The sequence below is a fragment of the Prionailurus bengalensis genome, chromosome B4, assembly GCF_016509475.1.
Source record: "Prionailurus bengalensis isolate Pbe53 chromosome B4, Fcat_Pben_1.1_paternal_pri, whole genome shotgun sequence".
Taxonomy (NCBI): Eukaryota; Metazoa; Chordata; class Mammalia; order Carnivora; family Felidae; genus Prionailurus; species Prionailurus bengalensis.
The window spans coordinates 69437382-69464020 of NC_057358.1; the positions used below are offsets into that span (position 1 = coordinate 69437382).

General features: G+C 36.6%; 1 protein-coding gene across 8 annotated transcripts in view; it reads right to left on the reverse strand.

Annotated features, from left to right (window-relative positions):
• Positions 1-782: 782 nt before the first annotated feature.
• YAF2 (YY1 associated factor 2) overlaps positions 783-26639 on the reverse strand; it is a 76523-nt gene continuing 50666 nt past the window's right edge. For 4 of the 8 annotated variants that reach the window (XR_006294610.1, XR_006294612.1, XR_006294616.1 and 1 more), the window contains one exon: positions 3508-3601. Coding sequence is in view for 3 of the 8 variants with exons in the window: in XM_043563408.1 (XP_043419343.1) it covers positions 2339-2576; positions 3449-3601 (391 nt within the window). In the remaining 5 variants the exon portion in view is untranslated. Of the gene's footprint in view, positions 2577-3448; positions 3602-13031; positions 13340-26639 lie in introns of those variants that run through there. The other 4 variants (XM_043563408.1, XM_043563406.1, XM_043563407.1 and 1 more) reach the window with 2 other exon arrangements.

Genomic DNA, 26639 nt, shown 5'->3' on the forward strand with positions numbered 1-26639 from the left:
AGTTCATTTGTCCTAGCTCCAAGTGCATACCAACAGAAAGTTGGCTGATCTGGGATCAGAGCAAACATCTGATGTGGAAAATTCAGTGTAACCCACAGAACACAATCCTTTTGGTCACCCAAGAGGGTGTGCAAATAATTTTTGTTACAGAGAGTATTTTTGCATTTTCGTAATGGGATTTTACCTATAAAGATAGTAAAGGCTCATTTACTGAGCAACCAGTGTGTGTCATGTAATTAATAAGAATTTTATATGGATTGATATTTAATCATCACAACAACTTGATGAGTTAGAATTGATTACCATTATCCCTGTTTAATAGATGGGAAGAGACCTTGAGTAATTTACTCAAGCTCACTTAGGCTCTATAACAGAGATTCAAAGCATCAGACACCAGTTAGCACTCTAAATTTCCATACTATATACTCCCCACTTCTATAAAAAGATGCCTATACTCCATTCTGGTAAAATCCCATTTCTGTCAGATTTTTCTGTCTTACAGTCCATTTAAAATACATCCTCAAAGTTTTTGATCATCAAAAGACCCAGTGCCTCCAGAGCATAGTTTTGATTTAAAAATTAGAAGATTTTCCCTATTACAATTATTACTTGTAATTTTTACTGTGTCTAAAATTTGAAACATTTGAAACATGTTGAAAAACAATAATATATGACAAAAAATTTTCATGTTTTAAAAGAACATAACCAGTTAGCTGGGGCTCCATTGAAAGTATCTTATAATAAAAACAAATTTTAATTTTTCATTTAACAACACTAAAGAATGAGGTATATAAATGTTTTAATCACAGACTTTTACTGTATGCAATTAACTGTACTTCACAACTAGCATCTTACAAAAAAGACAGTCCCATTGTGCCTGGAAGAAGTACTGCAATTAAACGGAAAATTACATTACCACAAGAAACCACCAAATACACAACTGTCAGGGTCTACAGGTTGTTTTTTTGTTTGTTTGTTTTCTGTTCTTCAAATGCAATCATAGTGTTTTTAAGTGGTATTTTGTATCCAGGTTATGTTTTTAAGTTAATTTATATTCCAGAAGTCTCCTAGAGGTGGATACATATTAAGCAAATGGCTAAAAGAAGCAGGAGACCCTATGAGAATTTACGAAGTACTGTGTGGTTTCTAGGCTGGATTTTTAAATACAACATGAAACACATTATTTCTTGTAAACAAAAATGCAAAATCTGTAGTCATAAAAATATTTTATTGGTAATTTTACATAATAGTAAGTGGGGCTGTAAATATTTTTTAAATTTCAGGATATTGATAAATGCATAAACTGGCAGTTGTGTCTGAAAATAGGATACTATGATTTTCATAAAAATCATTATATTTAATAAGAGGCCAATTAAACTGATTTAAGATTAGTTATTTCCCAGGTCTGTGCAACAGTTCCCATTTCTGTATTAATTAGATTCATACTTCTATGACCCTGCACAAGTTTGGGGCAAGACAACAGTGATAAAACTATTATTAAGTTAAAGCTTTTCCAAAATTGCAGCTTTTAAAATATGTCAGGTTTCTTTTCTGTTTTTGCCAAATGTTTATAATTATTTGAACTGTAATGTTTTATTTCATACAGAAAACATACCAGTGTTCAATGACAAGAGGACTAAACCTGAATTATAAAGCTAAATAATCAATGTTTTATTGTTTACTACTCTGCTAGTAAAACATTACAATAATGAATGTTTTAAAAGATAAACAAACAAAAACAAAGATAAAACCAGAAACATAATTCAGGAACAATAATTTAGTAAAATGTGTCAAAAACATTGGCAACGGTTCATACAAATTCTTTATTTAATAACAATTTTCCTATTTAACCACACCAAGTACCAGCAGGTGTATTTAAGAGGATAACCATTAAGAAAATCCTGTTGCAGCAATAGTTGATTAAGTTGATCTTTGACTTGTATACATATAACTATTTGTTTCACAATTCTCAAATAATACATATTTAGGCAGCTTGCACTATGTTATAAAAATTGAAATTCATACATGCCAATAGTAGAGAATTATGTGTTAGAATTCACTAAACTAAAAGTGAAAATAGACTTACCAATAACACTGCATAATGAATAATTCAACCACATTTTCATGGCACCTTTAACTGTGGAGACCAAAATGTTAAGTTTGGAAATTTTTGGTAGGCATAGATTGCAATAAATTCTAACAAATTTCTATCTTATGTAAAACGCAAATTATGGATTGTGCATGAATATGTTTGTCATGAAAATGTGGTACCTCTTGGCATAATCTGTGTATTTGCATGTTATGACAGAAGTGACTAAGAAACTGGAGAAAATAAACTTTAATGAGATTCTCCATTCAGTGATGAGGCTTCTCCTCTGGGTGAAGATGACCTGGACATTCCCCTCTCTGTGTTATCAGAGCTAGACCCACTCTGACTGTGTTGATCTGCAGAAGCAGCACTAGATGCAGGCGGTGACTTCGTTTTCTCCTTAAAGTCTGTAATAATGACTGTCAGATCTCCAACGGTAACTTCCAAATGCTGAGCACTACTCCGATCCACGTTTTTCAATCTTGGCCTAAACACAAAAAATGATTATATTTTAAACTAGCTTCTCTTTCTACCAACTTTCTGAACATATACTGAATAAATCAGGTAAAAATAACAAAATGAATGCATCTATATTTAAGGCTCTAGATTCATGTTTAACTAGCCAAAAAAAAAAGGTATAATTAAATGTTTTAAATCATTAACATTAATCAAACCAATCATTGATGAATCTTCTTCAACATGACAAACTGATACTCTGGAAGCAATGGTCTCTTAATTGTGCTTTTATAGCTTTATCATAATTTTGCAGATAGCTTATAAGTTTTACTAAAATAAATGTTTTAAGACAGTAATGACATAGTTGTATCACAGAGTAAGCTGGTAACTATTAAGGCTCAGTTATATGTAAGGCTGTTATTCCACAGATGTGCACTGATAAGGCATCATGATTATCTATTCTGCCTGTACCCAAGAAGATTTTAACTGGTCAAAGCACATGCAAGTATCTGTTCAGTATTGTGAGTATCACTCCTGGCTTTATGACTAAAAAAGAAATAGCTCAAGCACAAATGTCTTTTAATCTAAAAAAGGAAGGAAGGAAGGAAGGAAGGAAGGAAGGAAGGAAGGAAGGGAGGGAGGGAGGGAGGAAGGAAGGAAGGAAGGAAGGGAGGGAAAAGGAAAGAGAAAGGAAACCTTACATTTAAGCTTATATTGGTGGCTTCTGTGTTTAATTTCTAATATACTTCTTAAACTCAGAAAAACACTTTCATGATATTTTATAATAAAGGAGATAAAATCTCTTCTACTCTGTATATGAATAGATTAATTTCAAAAGAGAATATTAAATTAATGGTTTGTTTTATTATTTCAAAAGTGCCATAAAACACTCTTCAAATTTACCTGGTTTTCTTATGACTGTTCTTTTTGCTAGTTGTTTCCTTTTCACTCTTTTCTTTTTCTACTTTATCTTTTTTCTCTTTCTTTGACTGTGTAGGGGGCACAAACTGCTGGGTAACCTGCTGTGCAACCAACTGGGAGACAGGTCGAGGTTTCCTGTGTGCATGTTAAAAAGAAAGTTTTTTTTATTATAACTTAAGAAAATACATTCTTTATGAGACTAGCTCTGATTATAAGAATACAGGTACACGACATTATTTTCAAGTACAAAAAATCCTTATATGTGAGATAATTTAATGTGCAATTTAACAGATTTTACACACATACACACACACAAATTACTGTCTTTCCTATCCAACAAAAACAAAACTATAATAAGTTAAAAGTTATAGCCCAAGATATATGGTCAAACCATGAGAATATAACTGTTACATAAGTCAATGTGAAAATTATTTAAAAAAGTGTATCAAACTGAATGCTCATAGGGAAGCACACATATAAATAAACATGAATTTCAAAAATTTAAACTTGAAAATTTATACTGAAATAACAATTAAATATATCCCTTCTCCTTCATAGAAGGAAATAGCTAACCTAACCATCTGTGACAATGGCTATTTGTTCTTTCCTCTAAAATCTTTCACTTAATTTAATAAGTATTTGAGTGTCAAATTTTCTCACTCTTTATTGCTAAAATCTTTAAGGTTCTTTGTATCTCTAGCCACAATCTCAGCGTGCTTTTTTGACCTTGGCAATCTGTCTAGTCCTTTGAGACTTGCCTATTCACTCATTTATTCACTTAAAAAACATTAATTGAGAAACTATTGCAAAAATTGCACCATGATATCTGAAATGTTGCTTCACTTCACGCTTTAGTGACAGTACTGTCATTCTACTTGTCAAGGATCCCTCCAGCTTTATGGTAGAACTTGGGCAACTGTGGTCAAGATTCGAAGTAAACAATCTCTAAGTTCTTAAAATGAGAGACAGAAGAGTGAGGAGGGGAGTGAAAATGGGAGGAGTGAAAAAGTGAGGGAAGGGAGAATAAGATAAACAAATTTTAGCAGCTGGTCTACAAAACAATAGTAATTTTATTGCATGGAAAATCCTGAACCCATTTTGGTCAGTAGAGTTATTAAAGAATCTTTTGTTGTTGTTCCTCTAAAGCCATGACAAAATAGAAACCAATGAGAAAATACTGCACTATCTACAATTCAAAACTTTAAGGAGGAATCCTTTTAAGGAGTAAATAGGAAACACAGTATGTAAACAGGTATCAGTAAATGGATAATGAATTTTGTTCAGAGCCTACAGAGTCTGAAGTACAGAAAGCATATCCAGGAAAGATGTACAACACAATTTAAGAAGTAGGGTTGACACAGATATCAGGGTTAATTATGTAGATTAAGAGTTATACAAATGAAAGTGATATTGAAAGCATGGTGATTAATGGCTGAGCTTGTAAGGAAGTAAAATTTTTAAAAAATGGATTAAAACAATGTTTTTTGGAGCACCTGGGTGGTTTAGCTGGTTAAGCTTGCAGCTCCGGTCATCTCTGCATCAGGCTCTGCACTGACAGCTTGGGGCCTGCTTGGGATTCTCTCTCCCTCTCTCTCTCTGCCTCTCTCCTGCGCATACACTCTCTCTCTCAAAATAAACATTTAAAAACACACACAATGGTTCTTAAATTTAAGGTACATCAGGATCACCAGGAAGGCCTGTTTATGGCTTGCTTGGCCCTACTCCCAGAGTTTCCAATTCAGTAGGCCTAATAATCTGCATTTCTAACTGGTTTCTGAGTTAGTTGATGCCTCTGATCTAGCCCAAAAAGAAGCTTGAAGAGCTGCAATATATTGTTACTAGTGCCGAATAAAGATTGAGATGGAGAGCAGGGAATGGCAAGGCAATGAAGAAAAAAAACAAGGCTAAACAGATAGGAAGGAATCCAATAGTAAAAAGCTAAGGAGTCTGACTTACCCTTAAAAGATGGGAGATCACTGAAGAAATTCAGAATTTAATTTTACAAAAATTACTGGCAGTTGTATAAAGGGGAAAGGTACCTCAGAGTGGCAGGGAAACTGTTAGGAAAGCTACTTTAATAGATTAGGCAAAAATAAAAAGGGCTTGAACTAAGGAAGCAGCAGAGGGGTTATTTAAGACAGGCTGAAGAAGTAGAATCAAAGACCTGGTAACTAATTATGTATACCTTTCTTAACCAACAAATATTCCTCTAGAAAAACACAGAAATCCTTGTCCTCATGCAGCCAATATTATGTGGGTGGAATCAAAAAATAAACAGTCTTAAACGTTCATTTAAATGCTATGGGAAAAAAATGAGGAACATAGAGATTATTGGAAGAGTTGCAGTTTTTTATTATGTTTCCTTTTCTAGCATGTAAATCTCCACAAGGAAAGGGATGATATCAGCTTTATGCACCACTGTATAACTTAGTACCTAGCACAGTTCTGAAAAAATACTACTTAGTATTTGTTGTTGAACGATAAAATCAAGTTTAACAAGGAAGAAAGATGTTTTTTTGGTTTTTGGTTTTTGGTTTTTAAGAAAAGGAGTACTGTATAGGCACCTGGGTGGCTCATTCAGTTGAGCATCCAACTCTTGATTTTGGCTCAGGTCATGATTCCACGGTGGTGGGATCAAGCCCTGTAGTGGAGCGTGCTTGGGATTCATGGTCTCTCTCTCTTGCATACATACATATACTCTCAAATTAAAAAGAAAAAAGAGTACTGTCTCTAAGGTTACTCACTAGACAGGATCAACCACTCACTACACAGAGGTAAACAAGTAGTAAAGTAAGAGCAGGAAGAAATAATTTATCTTTTAATTATGTTGTAAAGTGGAAAAAGAAAAAAAGCTCAGGGGTGCATGGGTGGCTCAGTGGGTTGGGCATCCGACTTCAGCTCAGGTCACGATCTCACGGTTCGTGGGTTTGAGCCCCGGGTCGGGCTCTGTGCTGACAGCTCAGAGCCTGGAGCCTGCTTCGGATTCTGTGTCTCCCCCTCTCTCTGCCCCTCCCCTGCTCATGCTCTGTCTCTCTCTGTCCCAAAAATAAATAAAACATTAAAAAAAATTTTTTTTAAGAAAAAAGCTCAAAGGTGTGGCAGGTTTGAGAAAATATTTGTACTAGTACCTAGTGAATAGTGAATCACCTAAAATTGAGTCATTCCAAGATATAAAATGCAATGGAGGTATAGTCATCATTTGGTCTCCCAAGGTAATATGGATATCTGAATCTCTTCCTTCCATAATAAATGAAGGTTTAACAACTTCCTTCATTATATATTGTGTATATATATATATATATATATATATATATACACACACACACACATACATATACACACACACATATATTATTACATGTATATAGTATATATTATTATATGGTACATATATTGTACTGTCACTCCCTCCATCCTAAAATTTAGTGCAAAATAAGTTAATAAAAATTTTAGTGATTAAATTGAACTAAAATAAAATTACAAACGCTGAAATAAATTTACATGCTTTTTGAACCAGAGGAGAAATCCCGACATTTCTATCAATAAACTGATGTTAGTTATTGAGTAGTGGCCATTATTACTAACAAGATACATACATTTTATTTATATTATCTTTATTTAGTACTGCCTATAAGTAAAATAGCATATTTTTCTAGGTTTTCCTGTATTCGTTAATGAGCAAACCCCAATGCTGTTTTCCCGTAAGATCTAAATATCTCAATCATGGATTCTCTGATCAAGATTTTCAGGAACATGATTCTTGTGCTGTGATTAAGTACAGAATATTTTTATGACATGATCAATCACTCCCTCAAACCTCCAGCATTTGTCTCCCAAGTGAGTATCCATCTACTATGACACTGTGCCTCAACATCTCACTCCCATTTTTTTTAAGTTTATTTATTTTCTGTGTGTGTGAGAGAGAGACAGCACATGCACCACTGGGGGAGGGACAGAGAGGGGGAGAGAGAGAGTATCCCAAGCAGGGTCTGGAGATGTGCAGAGCCTCTTTCAGGGTTTGATCTTACAAACTGTGAGATCATGACCTGAGCCAAAATCAAGAGTCTGACGGTTAACCAACTGAGCCACCCAGGCGCCCCCTCCCTCCTGCTTTTATGTGAGAAAGGAACAATCCTAATTTCCCAACTCTGGTCTCTTGTAACTGTTGCCAAGTCTTTTTCATATTTAAGAAGTGTTATCTCTCCAGAATCTTTCTAGAATCATTTCCTTTTTTTATATGGCCCATCAATCTGAAAATATTAGAGCATGATTTGCTTCATAACCTCATGGTTGAGTTAATTTATAATTTATTTTTAAATGAGTTATGAATTTAAAATTCGTGTTATACTCTCAGTGTTAAGAACAAACTATTTAATAAATGCACACAGAAAGAACAATTAGTTAAACTGGTCAGGTGAGGGGCTGGACCGGAAAACAAGCTAGAAGACCACCACATCAAACTGGAAATGAACTAATAGTAGTAAGGGTCTATTCTGTGGATAGTCAGGAGAATGGCATTGAAGCAGTGAACCCGATGACATTTCATAAGGATAACCCAATCGGATGCATACCTGAGTAAAAGGGATAATGAACTCTCCCCCAAATGGGAATAAAACTGAAAGAAATAGGGGGAATTTCTAAGGGCAGTGCTGTGTACTGAATGTTCGTGTCCCTTGCAAAATTCATTTATTAAAATCCTACCTCTCCAAGGTGATAGTATTAGGTTGGGGGGGGGGGGTCTTTGAGAGGTGACTGGGTCATGTGGGTATAGCCCTCATGATTAGTGCTCTTATAAGAGATCCCAGAGAGATCCCTTGCCTCTTCTGCCATGTAAGAAAATGGCTGTCAATGAGAAGTGGCTCCTTATCAGGCAGCTAATCTGCCAGGGCCATGATCCTAAACTTGCAGCCTCCAGAACTGTGAGGAATTAATGTTCGTTGCTCATAAGCCACCTCATTTATGGTATTTTGATACAGCAGCTCAAATGGGCTACGACAGTTGCAGGAAAGCCAAGAACAGGTCTACTCTAAATAGGGGGTACTGACATGCTTGGTGTTAATTATGTTGGATTTATAGATTTAATAAAATATATGTTAGTGATGAATCATTGAATTCTACTCCTGAAACCAATATTGTATTCTATGTTAACTAACTAGAATTTAAATAAAAATTTATAAAAGATTTAATAAAATATAACCAAGGCAGTCCTTTGGGCAAGTGTGAATGCAAGACTAGTGGTGTAATAAACCACCATGTAATCTCTGTAACTAATGTTGTTATTGATTTTGTTATCTTTCAATCACCAACAAATCTATAGTGGTTCCCTTTTCCCTTAAGAAAAATGTTATTTATTTCTGTTCTTGAGTAGTTATACCTGTTTCTCTCTCTTTTCATCTTAGACTTTCCTAAATGTGTAATGCTCCATTCCTTTATTCTTATTTTTTTTTTAAACAAATTTTTTTTTCAACGTTTTATTTATTTTTGGGACAGAGAGAGACAGAGCATGAACGGGGGAGGGGCAGAGAGAGAGGGAGACACAGAATCAGAAACAGGCTCCAGGCTCTGAGCCATCAGCCCAGAGCCCGACGCGGGGCTCGAACTCACGGACCGCGAGATCGTGACCTGGCTGAAGTCGGACGCTTAACCGACTGCGCCACCCAGGCGCCCCTCCTTTATTCTTATTTTAATGATGGCTGATTGTTACTTAAAGATTATGATTTACCTAAAACTCCATTGTTCTAGGGTTATTTGATCTGGTTCAACTTCGGGAGAAAAGCAGCACAAAATATAAATACGCAAGTATACATATAGGTTAATTACTGAAATGAAATTCTCTGCTGCTCTCTAGAGGCTGAATGTGCTTTAAAGATCTTTCACTGAAGGTAGGGGGAACACAGCTTACCTTTTCAACATATCATAAAGTTCACCCTCACCATGCCCTACTGAAAAGAAAGCCCTCATATCTCCAGGGATATTAAGAAAGCTAGGGGCCCACACCTGGGTGGCTGAGTTGGTTAAGCATCTGACTTCAGCTCAGGTCATGATCTCTCAGTTTGTGAGTTCAAGGCCCATGTCAAGTTCTGTGCTGCCAGCTTGGAGCCTGGAGCCTGCTTTGGATTCTGTGTCTCCATCACTCTCTGCCCCTCCTCTGCTCTCTCTCTCTCTCCCTCAAAAATAAACATTAAAAAATTTTTCAATAAATAAGTAGGTTTAAACTACGATCCATTTTCTACTTAATGAGAAAAATCTAGAGGATACTAGGAAATTTTAGAGGTAGCAGGTTGGTAACTCAGAAAATAAGGAGCAGGGTGACATTTTTTAGATATGCCTTTTTATATACAGGGATTTATCACTCATTCATGGTTTTGACAATACACCTATAATGCCAAAGATTCTGTAAAAAGGGGGACAAAGTCCTCGTTAGTAAATTACCATATCTCAACTGCATTCTATTGTCATTTTATTTACATAATGCCATGACTATGCTGTAACTTGTGAAATATGATATTCAAAAATTGGGGGATCTCCACATGTCTCTACGTATCCTTCATAAATAGCCCAAATACACTGTGTAATATTTTACAGGTATGTTGATTTCCTGTAACATAGAAAAAGGTGAAATTTCAACAACAATAATAATCTACCACGAGAATGAAGTATTTTTCGGAGCTTCTTGATCTTCCATGTGTGTAGAAGACCGGTACCTGTTGCTTGGTATATGCCATTTCTAACTATGTGTCTGCTTTCTATCCCCACTACCCCATAACAAAAATTCTATGTGCTAAATACTTTAAGAAAAAAATGTTTCAAGTTTGATCAACCTCATCACAATTTACTTTGTCAAGTTGGACAAGCAAAACAAATTAAGATATAAAACATTTACTGGTTATTTTCTAAGAGAAGCAGCGTAACTCATAGATCCAAAAGAAACAGTCTTCAGGACACTAAAATATATGATAAAGTGAAGCAATATAATCAATTTCAATGAGTAAAAACAGCTGAAACTTGTAAGTCTGTCAATACACTGCTAACAAAAACCAAAAAAACTAACCAAAGTAGATTTTATAAGCAGCTACCTTGTTTTGTTTAAAAAATGTATTGCACACTTACATGAGTCAGGTATAGGTAAGATGCTGGAGGTTCACAATGGGTAAGACAAACATAGTCTGTGCGCTCACAGAGTTTACTTAGCAGATCAGATAGAAACCATATAAAAAAGTAAACTAAAAAAAAGGTAAGTTTTGTCAAAAGTACCAAGAAGAAAAAAAAGTGTTGTAATAGACAAAACAGAAAGCGAATTTATTATAAACAGGGTGAAAAGAACTTTAGTTTATGTTTAAACTGTAAGTACAACGGGAAAAAGAGCCATCAGCATGGGCCTTTTTTTTTTAATGTTCTTTTTTTAAGTTTTTATTTTATTTTTTGAGAGACAGAGAGAGAGAGAGAGGGATACAGAGGGAAGGAGGAGGGACAGAGAGAAGGCAAGAGAGAGAATCCCAAGCAGTCTGCCCTGTCAGCACAGAGCTCCATTTGGGGCTCGAACTCACAGACCATGAGATCATGACCCCAACACTAACCTACTAAGCCACCCAGGCACCCCTAATTTTTTTTAATGTTTATTTTTGAGAGAGAGAGAGAAAGAGAGCGCGCGAGTGGGGAAGGGGCAGAGAAAGAGGGAGACACAGAATCCGAAGCAGCTCCAGGCTGCTTTAGTGTCCTCTGAGCTGTCAGCACAGTTCCCTACTCGAGGCTCAAACTCACCAATTGAGAGACCATGACCTGAACCCAAGTTGGACGCTTTAACCGACTGAGCTACCCAGGAGCCCCAACATGGGTCTTTTTAAAAAACATCCTTTAAGGGACACCTTAAAGGTGATCGAGTGTCTGACTCTTGATTTTGGCTCAGGCCATGATCTTACAGTTCGTGAGATCAATTCCCGCACTTGGCTCTGGGCTGACAGTATGGAGCCTGGCTAGGATTCTCTCTCCACTCCCTCCCTTTCTGCCTTGCCCCATTCATGAGCACTTGCTCTGTCTCTCTCTCAAAATAAATAAATACAGTTAAAAAAATAAAAATAAAAAACACTTTAAGTCATTTCATGAATAATGCACAGAAGAAAAAGTAATAAAATTCAATCAATGTTAAAAATTTTACTAAGACTTGAAAAACATACTAAACCCAAATGTCTATTCTGTAATAATGTGGTTTTAAAGGTATATAGACCTGAAATAGGTAAAGATTTATTTATTTATTTATTTATTTATTTATTTATTTATTTATTATTTATTAAAGAAAAGCAGACTGCCATGTGCAGTGCCTCATTTGGATGTTTCTGGAGTTTTGGAAGCTTGACTACCCTACATTCTCCTACAAATGGACCTTGAAAGCTTGTTTGGAGGTTCTAGCAGGGGAGTGCAGCTACTCGTATACCCTTGACCAAACGGTCCTCCTCTATCCGGAAGGTCATCCTCTTCAAAGAAGCGCGCAGGCAGCTTCGGGAGGGACGCATATGGAGCGGTGAGGGAGGAAGGGGACACCCACCTAGCCAGCCAGATCAGCCAAATCAACCCTAGTGATCAATGGGGTGACAGATGTCACAGCCAGATCTCCCTCATATCCACAGATAAAGTTTTTTTTTAGTTTGACTAACTCCTCATCAGCTACTAGGCCTAATCTTAGGACTATACTTACCTTGTAATACTGATTTCATGATTTCAAACACACCTCTACTAGATTTTGGCTTATCTTTGCTTCCACTTCTTGTACTGGCATTATCAGAACATTTTACTTTGAAAACCGTGATGGCTTGTAATTTTTTGAAGAGAGGACAACCATTTTCTTTGCTCCAAAATTATGGTTTCATTTTTAGACTAGGTATACGTGCCTATCCTTCAGAATCTACTTATGAATCATATCACGTAAATTTTGATGCCAAATATCAGAGAAGATGAAAGAATACAATCACATGTCTTTACAGCAAAACAAGATGGCTCAGGTTCATTGTTGCAAAATATTGCATGATAAAATCCTTTCTGTTGAATAACTACTCACGTGAGAAACCCTGTTTCCTTTTTGTCCTTAAAAATGTAACGTTCTGTACTGTTTCTTGGGTTTGTGGAAAAATTCATCTAGTATATTATCATTTGAAGACTTATCAGAGAGCTCTAGCACCATGTAGCCTATAAAGGGTTAACAAGCACAAAAGGATATAAATCACTCAGTGTGAACTCCCTGGATTTCTCAGATTTCTCCTGTAGTCTAGAGGAGCATTCTGCAGCCTGCTCAAAGACTCTTTCTCTCCCAGGCTTTCTGAAGTAGATCTTTTTTTTTCTTTTTTTTTTTAAATAAATCCGTTTTTGAGATTTTGTGATGGAGAATAAGAAGGAAATTAGAAAGACACTAATGAGAGAGGTTTTGTTTTGTTGGGTTGTGGGGGTTGAAGAGGTTTTGAGAACTGTAGGTTGGGAGCAAAACTATTATGTGAGGACAGAGGTGGAAGAGGGAAAACGATAACTAAAAAAAATGTTGCTAGGGCTCTCTTTTCACAGTTTCAAGAAACACAAATAAAGGATTTGCTACTTTATTTTACAATTGTAAAAAAACAAACAAAAAAAAGAATGAGCTAATCTGCAAAATAATTAGCTTTAGTGGTTTTCCTTCCATGCATGGTCTATTTGTTGCACAGAACCCATTTATGTAACATGTTATTTTAGATTTTTTTAATGATAAAATATTTTTAAAAGAAATGTGCATCAAGTATTTGTGGAGCCCCTGCAGCACTTCTGCAGAATCCTGGTCTTCTACACTCCTCTGTAATGCTGTTGATCCTTCCATGGCTGTGTTCTATCTCCCCAGCAACTGGATTCTTATCCCTACATGAGAAGAGATCAGTAATCTCACTTATTTTTGTATCCCCAGCACTAGTACAGATCTTGTATCTCGATATTAATGATCATTAAAAATACCAGTTAAACATGATGCATAATAAATACAACTATTAAACAATCATATGGACACTGATTTGATGAGGTGCCAACTTTTGAGAATTCACTTTCTTGAAAAATTTGCTGTTGTCATCTTCTGAGCAATTTACTTCTTTTTCATGAAAATGGAATGAAGGGTTTAATGTACATGTCTGCTTTCTATAAAAATTTATTACTAAATCAAAAAATAAAAGTTCTTACTAAGTGGTTTTCTCCACCTTCAAAATATGAAATAATCTACTCTGCTAATACTAGCACTATTTGACTTACCAGCAAAATTCAAATATTACTGATAGTAATGATACTCAAATTCTTTGTTATTGTTTTTCCAGAAGAATCATTATGCTAACAAAATTTTACAAGGAATGTCAATATATTAAACTAAAACAAAAACAAAAACTAACTTCTATTTTAAATTGCTGTGGAGACTCCTGAACCCACATCTGCTCAGTGCTCATCCTCCAACCTCCCAGTTATCCCTGAAGTATGGCTGTGAGAAATACTAGTCAAAAACCACTGGTACAAGGTATTCACACTATACCACTTAAATTTACACCTCAGGTTCTACATACTCTTTCTTCTTGTCACTTGCCTCAGTGTGGTTACAAAATGCAAGGAACAATAGTCTTCATCATTTCAAGAATCTGAGTATTCTGAAGAGTTTTTACTTTAAGGTCTGTATTTAATTTTCAACATCAAACTTCTGCAAAAACCCTGAACACATTTTTCCTTACTAAACTCCTGGGAAGTAGCAGCAGGGGAGACTTGATTCTTTGGCAGCTACTAAGAAGGTCTTGGTAAGGAGAGACAAAATAAATGACTACATCAGCTTTTAGAAAAACTAGGTTAGAGTGTTCAAGCAATTAAATCTGACAAACCCCTCAAATCAATAACCACCACCACAGTTCCCTTAATCTGAAAGACTAAAGACACTCTCTAGAGTTCAAACAGGTCCTCCTCACTTTTCCTTCTCCTCAGGCAAACAAATATCAAGTCTTTTCAATTTTTCTTTCGCATTATTGGAATGGCTTCCCCTTACCATTCTCATGACTACCACTCTCACCCAACCCAACCGCAGCCTTCTATATTATCTACTTGATGGACTTTTGTCTTCTTCCCTCCAATCCAAGATTACTCTTCCTTACATTCATTTATTTAACAAATTTTTATTAAACTGTTCAAATCACTGTTCCGAGCACTGAATTTACTTTTACTGTGTGCCATGTTATCACGGGGTGACCTTGATTCTTATTTCAGAGAGAACAGAAGTTATTTGATGAAATCTCCACAATCTCCTATCTGTGCCCATATCCTCTAACTTCCCTATCCGTATTACCAATCACAGCCATGCCTCTATCCCTTATCCCTTCTCCAGGACACCATTCCTGCTACTGACCTCCTTTCTTTCCTGCTTCAGTGATACTTCCTTCTGTAAATAGGTTATCCCTGTCAACATACAAACACAAAACAGTAGCTCTTACCTTAAAAAAAAGGAAAAACAACTCTTCCCCTAAGTCCACATACCTTTTTAGCTACTGCCCCATTTCTCTGTTCTCCTTTCTACTATAAGCATCAAATGGTTTGTCTATAGTCACTTTCAACACCTCTTTCCTCCATTTTCTGAACGTGCTCACCTCCATCAGGTTCTTGTCCCTACCATTTTACTAACACCATTACTTTCAAGATCACCAACAATCACTTTACCATATCCACTGGTCAACTGTAGTTCATTCCTTGCTCAGTCTTTTCAAAAGCTGCATTTGACTGAGTTTATCACTCCTTTATTTCGGGTAAAACTTTCTTCACAAGCCTCCAGAATGCCACACAATTTTTCTCCTGCATCACTGGCTACTCTTTCCCAGTCTCAATTATTGGTTCTTTTCCTTCTTTTACAATTTCTAAAATTTGGAGTGCATCAGGACTCAGTCTTCAGGTATCTCTTCTATCTACGTTAACCCTCAATGACAGTGCTACTCATGGTGTGGTCCACTAACCAAACCAAGGTATCAGCACTGAGGAGACTAGTATAGATGCAGATTTGCAGACCTTGCCCAAGAACTACAGATATTTTTTATGCACACAAAACTCAAGAAGTGCTATTCAGGGTGACCTCATTCAGTCCTTGCCTTAAATATCATCTGTACAATAGTTCTCAGCCCAGGCTCCACATTAGAATTAATTTACAATACTTTTTAAAAATAACTATGCCTGGGGGGGGGGGAGAGTTAAATATTGTTAAATTTTATAAGTAGAATAAGATTTGTAAAAATGAACAGATAACTTAAGAAAAAACTAAATTTTTTTTTAACTGAAACTACTACATTGAACATTAATTTTAATAATCAAAGTAGTCCCTGAATAATCTTTTCTGGGCATAAGAGCTTTCCCCAAGGACACACACACACACACACACGTGCACACACACACAAAACCCCTCATGTTGAAACATGAAAAAATTGTGATCCATTCCACCCTAAGATATTTAACCAGAGAAGGAAATATATATCCATACAAAGACTTCTTTATGAATGTTCACAGCAGCTTTATTTGTAATGGCCAAAAACTGAAAACAAACCAAATGTCCACCAAGAGATGAATAAAGAAATTACGGTACATTCATATAATGAAATACTGCTCAACAGAAAGGAATGAACTGACACACTCAACAACACAGCTGAATATCAAAACAATTATGCTTAAAGAGGCCATAGAAGACTATATACACTGTTATGATTCCATCTATGAAATTCTAGAATATGCAAACTAATCTATAGAGAAAGCAAATCAATAGTTGCCTAGCAACTGAGGATGGGAAAGAGGTAGGCACAGGAGGGAAGAATTAAAAAGGGGTACAAAGAAATTTCTGGTGATGATGGATATGTTCACTATCTTAACTGTGGTGATGGTTTCACAAGTATATTCATATGTCAAAACTTATCATATCGTACACTTTAATTGTGTGCAGTATACTGTATGTCAGTTATACCTCAATAAAAGCGGTTTTTAAAAATGTTTAACCTAACTGGTAATCAAATTAAAAAATGCCCCAATCCTGAGATAAATCAATGCATCCAAGGTTGAGAACTGATCTATACAACTCCAAAATCTGTATCACCAACCCCAATGTCTCCCCTAAACCCTAGACTTACATAACCAACTGCCTATTTAACATCTTCACTTCAATGTCTAGTAGCAACTCAAAATAACTTAGCTTATTCAAAACTACTTCTGATTCGTTCCTTCTTCCACTCTTCCAGTCTCTCACAGTCTTCCTATCTTGGTAAATAAACTCCATTTTTCCAGTTGCTCAGACCAAACACATGGTAGCAGTCTTCATTCTCCACTTTCTCTCACACTCACATCTAATTTACCAGCAAATGCTTTCCACTCTACCTTCAAAATAGATCAAGAATTGGATTTCTCACCAACCCCACTGATGCCACCCTTGTATTGCCACTTGCCCCTGATTCTTCAACTGCTTTGCTATAGACTATTCTCTCACAAAGCAGCCAGGTGATCATTCCAGATATAAATCAAATTATATCACTCAAATTATATCACTCCTCTGCTTAAAACCATTCATTGGGTTCCTCTTCCCCATCTAAACCCCTTCCCCCTTGTTACACTCTGGCAAACAGAGTATATGGCAATTGAAAATAAAATCCAAAATTCTTGCTCTAGTCTGAAACCCTACATGATTCAGTCTCTCTCTCCACCTCATCTTCTTTAATCTCCCCTCCAGAAACCTCTATTCCTGTGTCTCAGTTGGCTTGGGTGCCACAACAAATATTGTAGACCGTGTGGCTTAAACAACAGAAATTTATTTTCTCACAGTTCTGGAGGCTACAAAGTCCAAAATCAAGGTCCAGCAGGGTATGGCTTCTGGTGAGTGCTTTCCTTCTGGTTCGCAGAGAGCCCCTTTCTCACTGTATCCTCACATAGTAGAGAAAGACAGAGATCACCCTTTTCCTCTTCTTATAAAAAGCCACTAATTCTATCACACCTTTTACCAATCTTTATGACCTCATTTAACCTGATTTACCTCCTAAAAGCCCTATCTCCAAATATAGCATACTGGGGATTAAGACTTCAACATATAAATTTAGGGGGAGGGGACACAATTTAGTCCATAATATCCAACCTCAATGGCCTTCTACTCCTGCCTGAGGATTTCCCCTACTTATTATTCCCCTCTGCCTATTCACTCCCTCACTTCTTCCAGGTCTCTGCTCAAATGCCAGCTGTCAGTTAAGTCTTTCCTAACCTGAAATAAAATAACACTCTCCCCTCCAACTCTGCTCCCCACTCTGCCCATTACTCTGTCTCTCTCCGTATGCTTTCTTTTCTTCAAAGCACTTGTTTCTACTTACCATGTTATATATTATTAGCTTATTGCCTGTCTTCCTCTACCAGAAAGGAATATAAGCTCGCTATCACCCCCATAATTACAAACGGGGACATTTTCCTGTTTCATCTGGTTCACTGCTGTTTGCCCTGTGCCTGCAGAATTAAAAAAAAGAAAGAAAGAAAGAAAGAAAGAAAGAAAGAAAGAAAGAAAGAAAGAAAGAAAGAAAGAAAGAAAGAAAGAAAAAAAAAATCCAATGTGTTTTTAATGGATAGGTGAATGTTAAATCCTCCTACTAAAAAATTTCCAGGGACCCTAAGTGATCCTAAGGCAGTTTTTACAAGCCTGGCTATACATTAGCATCACAAGGAGTCTAATAAAAATTACAATACTTGGGCCCCACCTAGACCAATGGAATTAACACCCTCAGGAGTTAAACCTGGTATTTTTCAAAGCTTCTGAGTTGCTCATACTGTCACTGGCCTACAGAATAAGATCAAAGTGCTGGCTGGCTATGTTGTCAGATCTCTCCAAATCAGACTCCAGGATTTGGATCTGTCCAGTAAAGCAAGTTACTACATTTCGAATTGTACTTTCCTAATGCATCTTGGATCCCATCTTTTCCAAATAGCCTTAACTACTCTGGTCTATATACATCTCTCCCCTCTCTGAAACCCGATAGCACATGTAGACTATGTCAGATTATCATATTAAATACACATATAACTATATAATGAAATATAATTTATTCCCATTTTTAAACCTCTTACATATTTTTAGCTCCCACAAGTGCCATGGACATACTGAACAGATGCTAAACGAAGACAGTTTCTTCATAAAATTATCTCCTTTTCAATTTATATGAAACCAGAGAAAGGGTACATACTCAAACCCTCCTGTTAAGAACCACTTAGGGGCTCCTGGGTGGCTTGGTCGGTTAAGTGTCTGACTTCAGCTTAGATCATGACTTCACGGTTTCTAAGTCATGGCTTCATGACTTCTGTGCTTGACAGCTCAGAGCCTAGGGCTTGCTTTGGATTCTGTGTCTCCCTCTCTCTCTGCTCCTCCCCCGTTCATGGTCTGTCTCTTTCTCTCTCAAAAATGAATAAATGTTAAAAAAAAAAAAAAAACAGAACCACTTAAATTATCAGTATAAAATAAGTCACAGGGATGAAAAGCATAGCATAGGGAATATAGTCAATAATATCCTAATAACTACGTGACAGACGGTAACTACACTTAGGGTGGTTAGCATTTCCTAATGTACATAACTGCTGAATCACTATGTTGTAAACCTGACACTAATGTCAACTATTTATCAATTAAAAACAATTTTTTAGGGGCGCCTGGGTGGCGCAGTCGGTTAGGCGTCCGACTTCAGCCAGGTCACGATCTCGCGGTCCGGGAGTTCGAGCCCCGCGTCGGGCTCTGGGCTGATGGCTCGGAGCCTGGAGCCTGTTTCTGATTCTGTGTCTCCCTCTCTCTCTGCCCCTCCCCCGTTCGTGCTCTGTCTCTCTCTGTCCCAAAAATAAATAAATGTTGAAAAAAAAAAAATTAAAAAAAAAAAAAAAAAAAACCAATTTTTTAAAACAATCAGCAAGGTTCTTAACCCTGACCACACATTGTAATCTCCTGATGAGCTCTTAAAGCAATATATCCCTGCCGGGGCCTGACTTTTAGGGGCTCTGATTTATTTAGCCTGGGTTAGAGCCCAAGTATCCTTTTTTGGCTCATTTTTCCAGTTTCCAAGGTGATGCCAACGTGTAGGAAAGGTTGAAAACCAGTGACTAAAAAACATCAAATCTAGATGCTCTTCTTTTTCTAAATAAAGACACTGGCAATATTAAAAGATGTTATTTGATTTTAAAGTCTGTAGAAAACATCACTCATATTTTCCAAGCCTTTCTTTTATGATATGAACTTATATGTCCATATATGATATGATATGGATAGCACACTTATTGATCAAAATAGGTCTATTTTTAGCTAAAACAAATCTTACCTGGAAATTAATTTTCTTTTATTTATGGTTGACTTTCCATTCTTGCAACCTATATTTATGGAGGACTTATTGGTACAAGCTATTTTTCCTAAGTTTCTCTCTTTTCCTTCATTCATTTGCTCATTCATGAAAATGGCAGGCAATTATTGTGTCAGGCAGTCTTCTGAGTTGGTTCCCAATAAGCCCTACCTCCTGGTATTCATGCTCTTGTCTAATCCCCTCGCTGTCAGTAGGCTGGATCTAATAAAGCACTTCTAACAAACAGAGATAGCAAAATTAATTGATGCTACTTCCAAAATCAGGTTACTAGAAGACTCTAGCTTCCATCTTGCTCACACTCTCCTGCCATGTTGTGGACTCCCTACAGAGTGGCTCACATGACAAAGAACAGTGGAAGCCTCTGGTCAACAGAGGAACTGAGGCCTGCCAACAGGCTGGAAGTAATTCCTCCCCCAAGCATGCTTTGAGATGCCTGCAGCCTGTGAGGGACCCTGAATCAGAGGACCCACATGAGTTACACCCAGATTCCTGACTGGCAGAAACTGTGAGGTAATTAATACTTGTTGTTTTAAGCAGCTAAGTTTTGAGGGAATTTGTTATGTTCCAACAGATAACTAATATATGTATTGACATCTACTAACATTCCAAGTAACAAGATGCCATATGTTACAGAAAATCTAGTGTCTATCCTGGAGGAAGGTTTCTTTGATACACCACTGAAACTTTATGTATTACAAAGAAGTTATGGTACTGACTTAGCTCACCACTGCCTTTAGTGTGGGACAAGCTGTCCCAGGCTTCAAGTTACTGAAGTAAATGCTTGATATGTCCTTCACTTAATGTCCTCATACAGCTGTTCTAGTTGGTATTTCTTTGCTCCTCTGTAGTGTTCACCTTTATTTTGTGCTGTCAGTTACTCCTGTTGCACAGTTTACTGTGTCTTGTCTCTCCTTATTCCTTTGCCCTACTGCCTTTCCTCTGCTTCTTGGTCCAGTGTGGGTTAAGACACTGATTTTCAGTCATCATCAGATGGTAGTATTGTTCCTTTCATTTTACCTCTCCTTTACTTTTACCACCCAGACCTGTTACTTCCTGTGTTCTTAGAACAGCTTAGCACAACATTCCCAAAGTATGGTCTGTGTACCACTAGTGGGCCCTATCAGTCAATCAAGTAAAATCACTCTGGTATAATCACAAATTTAAAAAGATCAATTATGATTTTTCACAGAAATTCTGTTATTTTGTAAAAAATCCAAACTCATAAAAGTAGAGATGAAAATAATTCCAGAAATGCCAAAATTCAGAATAATGATGTAAAGTAAACACTGAGCTAGAGATTTCAACAGAACACAGAATGTCAATCAGAGTGATTAGGGCAGGTGAATCTGCAAGTGTTAATGTGTGCACTAGTACCTGGAAAATTAAAGTGTACTGATAAATATTTAAAAATTGGTTTTAATAAACCAGCATTCTTTTGCCTCTAGTGACAATATAATCCTTTGTCAAAAAGTGCCACGAAGTATCAAAGCTTTTGAATAATTTTCAGAATTATTGGCAAACCAAATAAGTTTTTACAAAACAAAAACAAAATACAGTCTTCAGTGTAAAACTGATTCATTCTGTCACTAAAAACAGAGAAGTCTAAAACCACAAAGGCATCATTCATAGTTGTACTTATAATAGCAAAAACATTATAAAGAGAAGCTTTAAAAAACACATTCACAAAGTTGATGACATGTTTGAAGAGAAAGCATAAGGCACAAAATCCTTTTAATAAATGGTAGAGCTGGGCAATGTATAGTATTAATAACGTATAATGTAGAAGAGTTAATACTATTACATGTTCACACTAGATTTTTTGCTTTACAGTTAGAACCACAAATATGAAAAAATATCAATCAGTTCTTGCTATATCACAGACAATCTATCTGATAGAGAAGTGATCAATGACTGATTTATCACTGATATCCCAACCTACAGAAAAGGTACCGCCAGTAGAGTGAAACTATATTAAAAACTGTGAACTATGCATAAGGTGAGCTGGGATCAGTACTGACAGAATACCAGCTATTTGTGTAGGTATGCAGTTTTTATAAAAGAGGTTAGAATTACTTGCCTAATCCATATATTGCTTTAGACCTCAATGTATATAGCTAGCAATCAAAAATACACCTCCCAACTTTGATTATTATCAGAATGGTCATAATATCTTTTCTACACAAAGAAAATACTGAATATATTTTCTACCTTAATATAAGCTGTTGCAGGAAAAAGTGTTTACATTTCTTCAAGACACTAATAACATCTGAAATGATCATTTCTGCGATTTCTAACACTTGCTCAAGTAGTATGCATATCTGAGCAGTATATTTAGCATCTTGAATAGCATGAATATGTTGACTTAGGGTGCAATACAAAAAAAGTTAATTTTAGTTTAAGAAAAAGCCAGATAGCCAAGAGATTGACTTTCCCACTAAGATTAACCAGAAAACTAATTAATATTACATTTGTCACTGCCTCAATCTGAAATATTCAAACTCTCAACATTGTAGGGAGTCAACGTTCATCAAGAATCTGAGAGTAAAAGAAACAGCCTAAGAAATTATCTATAATTTAGGGTCATATTCAATCTGAATATCTAGAATTATCTGAATAAGCCATTACTTGTTACCATTTCAGCAAATTATAATTTTAAGTTAGCAGAACTTAAGGGCAGGAAAATAACCATAAAATTTGGAGAACCTGATTTATAGTTCAAGTCCATGAGCTCTATAAAAACTTAGTAAACAGTATCTTTCATAGATGTGACTTATTATAAATAACTATTTTTTAAAATACTACTTTTAATCACTTTATTTTTTTAATGTTTTACTCATTTGTTTTGAGACGGAGTGGCAAAGAGAGAGGGAGAAAGAGAGTCCCAAGCAGGCTCTGCACTGTCAGTGCAGAGCCCTACAGGGGCTCAGTCTCATGAACCCCAAGATCATGACCTGAGCCAAAATCAAAGGAAGGACCCTTAACCAACTGAGCCACCCAGCACACCTTATTTTTATGTCTTATTTTCAGAGAGAGCAGGAGCAGGGGAAAGGGGCAGAGAGAGAGAGAGAGAGAGAGAGAGAGAGAGAATCTTAAGCAGGCTCCATGCTCAGCACAGAGTCTGACATGGGGCTCGATCCCATGATCCTGGGATCATGACCCGAGCCAAAATCAAGAATCGGATGCTCAACCAGATGACACCCAGTACCCTTAAGTTTTTTTAATTTACATGAAGTTGTGGTATGCTTATATATCCTCTGTGTTCCAAGGATACTTTAAAATTGAGATTCAATGGCATAATGTTTAAGAGCCTGGTTCTGAAATAAGTCTGCCTGGAGTGCAATCCTGCTCTGATACTTAAAATCTCATTTGTCAGTGAGAAGCAATATTGTGAGGAGTGAAAGTTGTGAACATGAAAACATCTTAACACATTGTGTTATACATAATAAGCATTAAAGATTAATAATAAACTTATTTATTTTTGAAGTTTTTCAGATAATTTAATATATGAAAAAGCTGAAAGCTACTAATTTGTGAGGATAACACTAAAATTTGATTTAGAAATGCATTCTTATAAGAGTTTGTCTCTGTCATTCTGTAATATCTACTTTTTTTAGCCTCATGGTTTTACATATAACTTTATCTTTTTTTTTATTTATTAGCATGTCTGAGAAACTTTCTAGAAGATGTTGATTTGTCAAGATTTTTGTAAAATCTCAAAATAATTTGCAAACTTGATTTTCATATACATTTATTATCAAGTATGAATGTGCCATCTTTAGTTTTAAGGCACAGTTTTCTAATGAATAGAAAATTCGTTACAAAAGAAATTGTCACAAAAAATTGTTACAAAAGAAATGAGAGTTATGAGTAAAGAGAATAACATTTGTTTATCTTTCTGTATACTTCCTTTAGAAATTCACAGGATTTTAATGTTAATTATCTCAGAACCCCACCCAATCACACATATAATAATGAAAGCATTGCAAATGCTGTTAATTAATAAGCACCCAAACCATTATGAATCAATTACTCCAGCACCAAGTTTGATACCCAGTGGGTATTCAATAAACATTTGTTGAACTGAAATGAATTGACACAACAAACTTGAATTGAGCCTCCTGTGGTTGTTCATTTCTCTTCACAATCTGCATTTTATAAAGAAAGCAGCAAATTTACTAAGGGAAGTCAATGTCATTTAATTGACAGAGTCTAGCTTAGCCAGTCATGATTAAAGAGGATGGTATTTTCTAGTATTATTGAAATTACACATAAACCCCTTACAAAGGGATTCTGATGTATGTAAAGTATTTCAGCTAGGATTCACCAAGTATTATGATAGTCCCATCCTTACTTTTGCTATTTTTTTCACAATTTTATTTTTTTAAATTGACACCCAAATTAGTCAGCATATAATCCAACAATGATTGTAGGAGTAGATTCCTTAGTGCCCCTTACCCATTTAGCACATCCCCCCCAAACCCCCTCCAGTAACCCTCAGTTTGTTCTCTATATTTATGAGTCTCCTATGTTTTGTCCCCTTCCCTGTTTTTATATTATTTTTGTTTCCCTTCCCTTATGTTCATCTGTTTTGTCTCTTAAAGTCCTCATATGAGTGAAGTCATATGGTATTTTTCTCTAATTTCACTTAGCAAAATACCCTCCAGTTCCATCCATATAGTTGCAAATGGCAAGATTTCATTCTTTTTGATTGCCAAGTAATACTCCATTGTGTGTGTATGTGTATATATATACATATACGCACACCACATCTTTATCCATTCCTGTATCGATGGACATTTGGGCTCTTTCCATACTTTGGCTATTGTTGATAGTGCTGCTATAAACATGGGGGTGCATGTGTGCCTTTGAAAAAGCACACCTATATCCCTTGGATAAATACCTAATAGCACAATTGCTGGGTCGTAGGGTAATTCTATTTTTAGTTTTTTGAGGAGTCTCCATACTGTCTTCCAGAGTGGCTGCATCATACTGTTTTCCAGCTTGCATTCCCATGTAACATCTATTTTTTTAATGTTTATTTTTGAGAGAGAGAGAGAGAGAGAGCGACAAGAGTGTGAGGGGGGGAGGGGCAGAAAGAGAGGGAGACACAGAATCTGAAGCAGGCTCCAGGCTCTGAACTGTCAGCAGCTGTCAGCTGTGTGATGCTGGGCTTGATCTCACAAACCACAAGATCATGACCTGGGCCAATGTCAGATGCTTAACCGACTGAGCCACCAAGGTGCCCCATATTGTCATTTTGAAATAAAATGGGACTCTGAAGTCCCAATTTGGAAAAAACTAAAAGCTACTTGGCTTATTTCACCTTTGTTTTGCTCAATTCTAGAGTAGAGATAGACAACTAGCACTAGCCTTGAAGATGGCCCTGATGAGCCTCGTTATCTCTTGGCATTCACCCCTTGTAGAGTCTCCTCCCACACTCAACAGTGCTGATGTGTGTATCCAGAATACTGCAGAAATCACTAAGTGGGATTTTTGAGGGTAGGTCATAAAATTCACAGTGACTTCCATCTTGTTCACTCTTGGATCACTCAGTGTGGGAGAAGCCAACTGTTATGTCATCAGGACACTGAAGCAGGCCTACGGGGAAGTGCAAATAGCAAGGAACTAAGGCTTTCTGCCAACAACAGCCAGTGTGACTACGCCATCTTGGAAGCAGATGCTGCAGCTGAGTCAAGCCTTCAGATGCGGCAGCCTCATTTGACATCTTAATTGCAACCTCATGATAAATCCTGAGCCAGAACTATTAAGCTAAGCTGCTCCAAATTCTTGACTCACAGAAACTGTGAGCAAATCTTTTGGGATGGTTTGTTAAACAGAAATACATAATAAATCTGTTTGCCAAAAATCCATGTGAAAAGAGTGGTTTCTGGTATGGGAAGGAGGAGCACAGATGAGACAAAGAGGGAGCAGAATAGGAGTACAGGTAATTAAAAAGTGAATAGAATAGGGACACCTGGGTGGCTCTGTCAGTTAAGCCTCGAACTTCAGCTCAGGTCATGATCTTGCTGTTCTTGAGTTCAAGCTCTGCATCAGGTTCTTGTGCTGACAGCTCGGAGCCTGGACCTTGCTTCAGACTCTATGTCTTCTCTCTCTCTACCCCTGCCCTGCTTGTGCTCTGTCTCTCTCTCAAATAAACATTAAAAAGAAAAAAAAAAGTAATATATCAATGCAAAGTGTTCAAAGTGTTTTTGGCTATCATTTCTAGGTTTCTTTTTGTTTTGTATTTTGAGAGAGTGAGACAGCAGGGGAGGTCAGAGAGAGGGAGAGAAGAGAGAGAGAATCCCAAACAGGCTCTGCACTGTCAGCACAGAGCCTGACGTGGGGCTCAAACTCACGAACCATGAGATCATGACCTGAGCTGAAATCCAGAGTCAGCCGCTTAACCAACTGAGCCACCCAGGTGCCTCTATTTCTAGGTTTCTAAGATGATTTTGTTTTAACTTTTTTTTAGTTTACTTATTTTGAGAGAGACAGAGAGCACAGCAGGGGAGAGGCAGAGAGAAGGAGAGACAGAATCCCAAGCAGGCTCCGCGATGTAAGCACAGAGCCTCATGCGGGCTTGAACTCACGAACCTTGAGATCATGACCTGAGCTGAGATCAAGAGTCAGACACTTAACTGACTGAGCCACCCAGGCGCCCCAGTTTCTAAGATGATTTTAATTTTCTTCTTTGTCCTATCTCTATTTTCTACACCTTTAAAAAATGTTTTACTTTTTGAAATAAAAACAGAAACTTTCAAAGTATTCATATGTATAATTTTATTATATCATACTTTACTTGA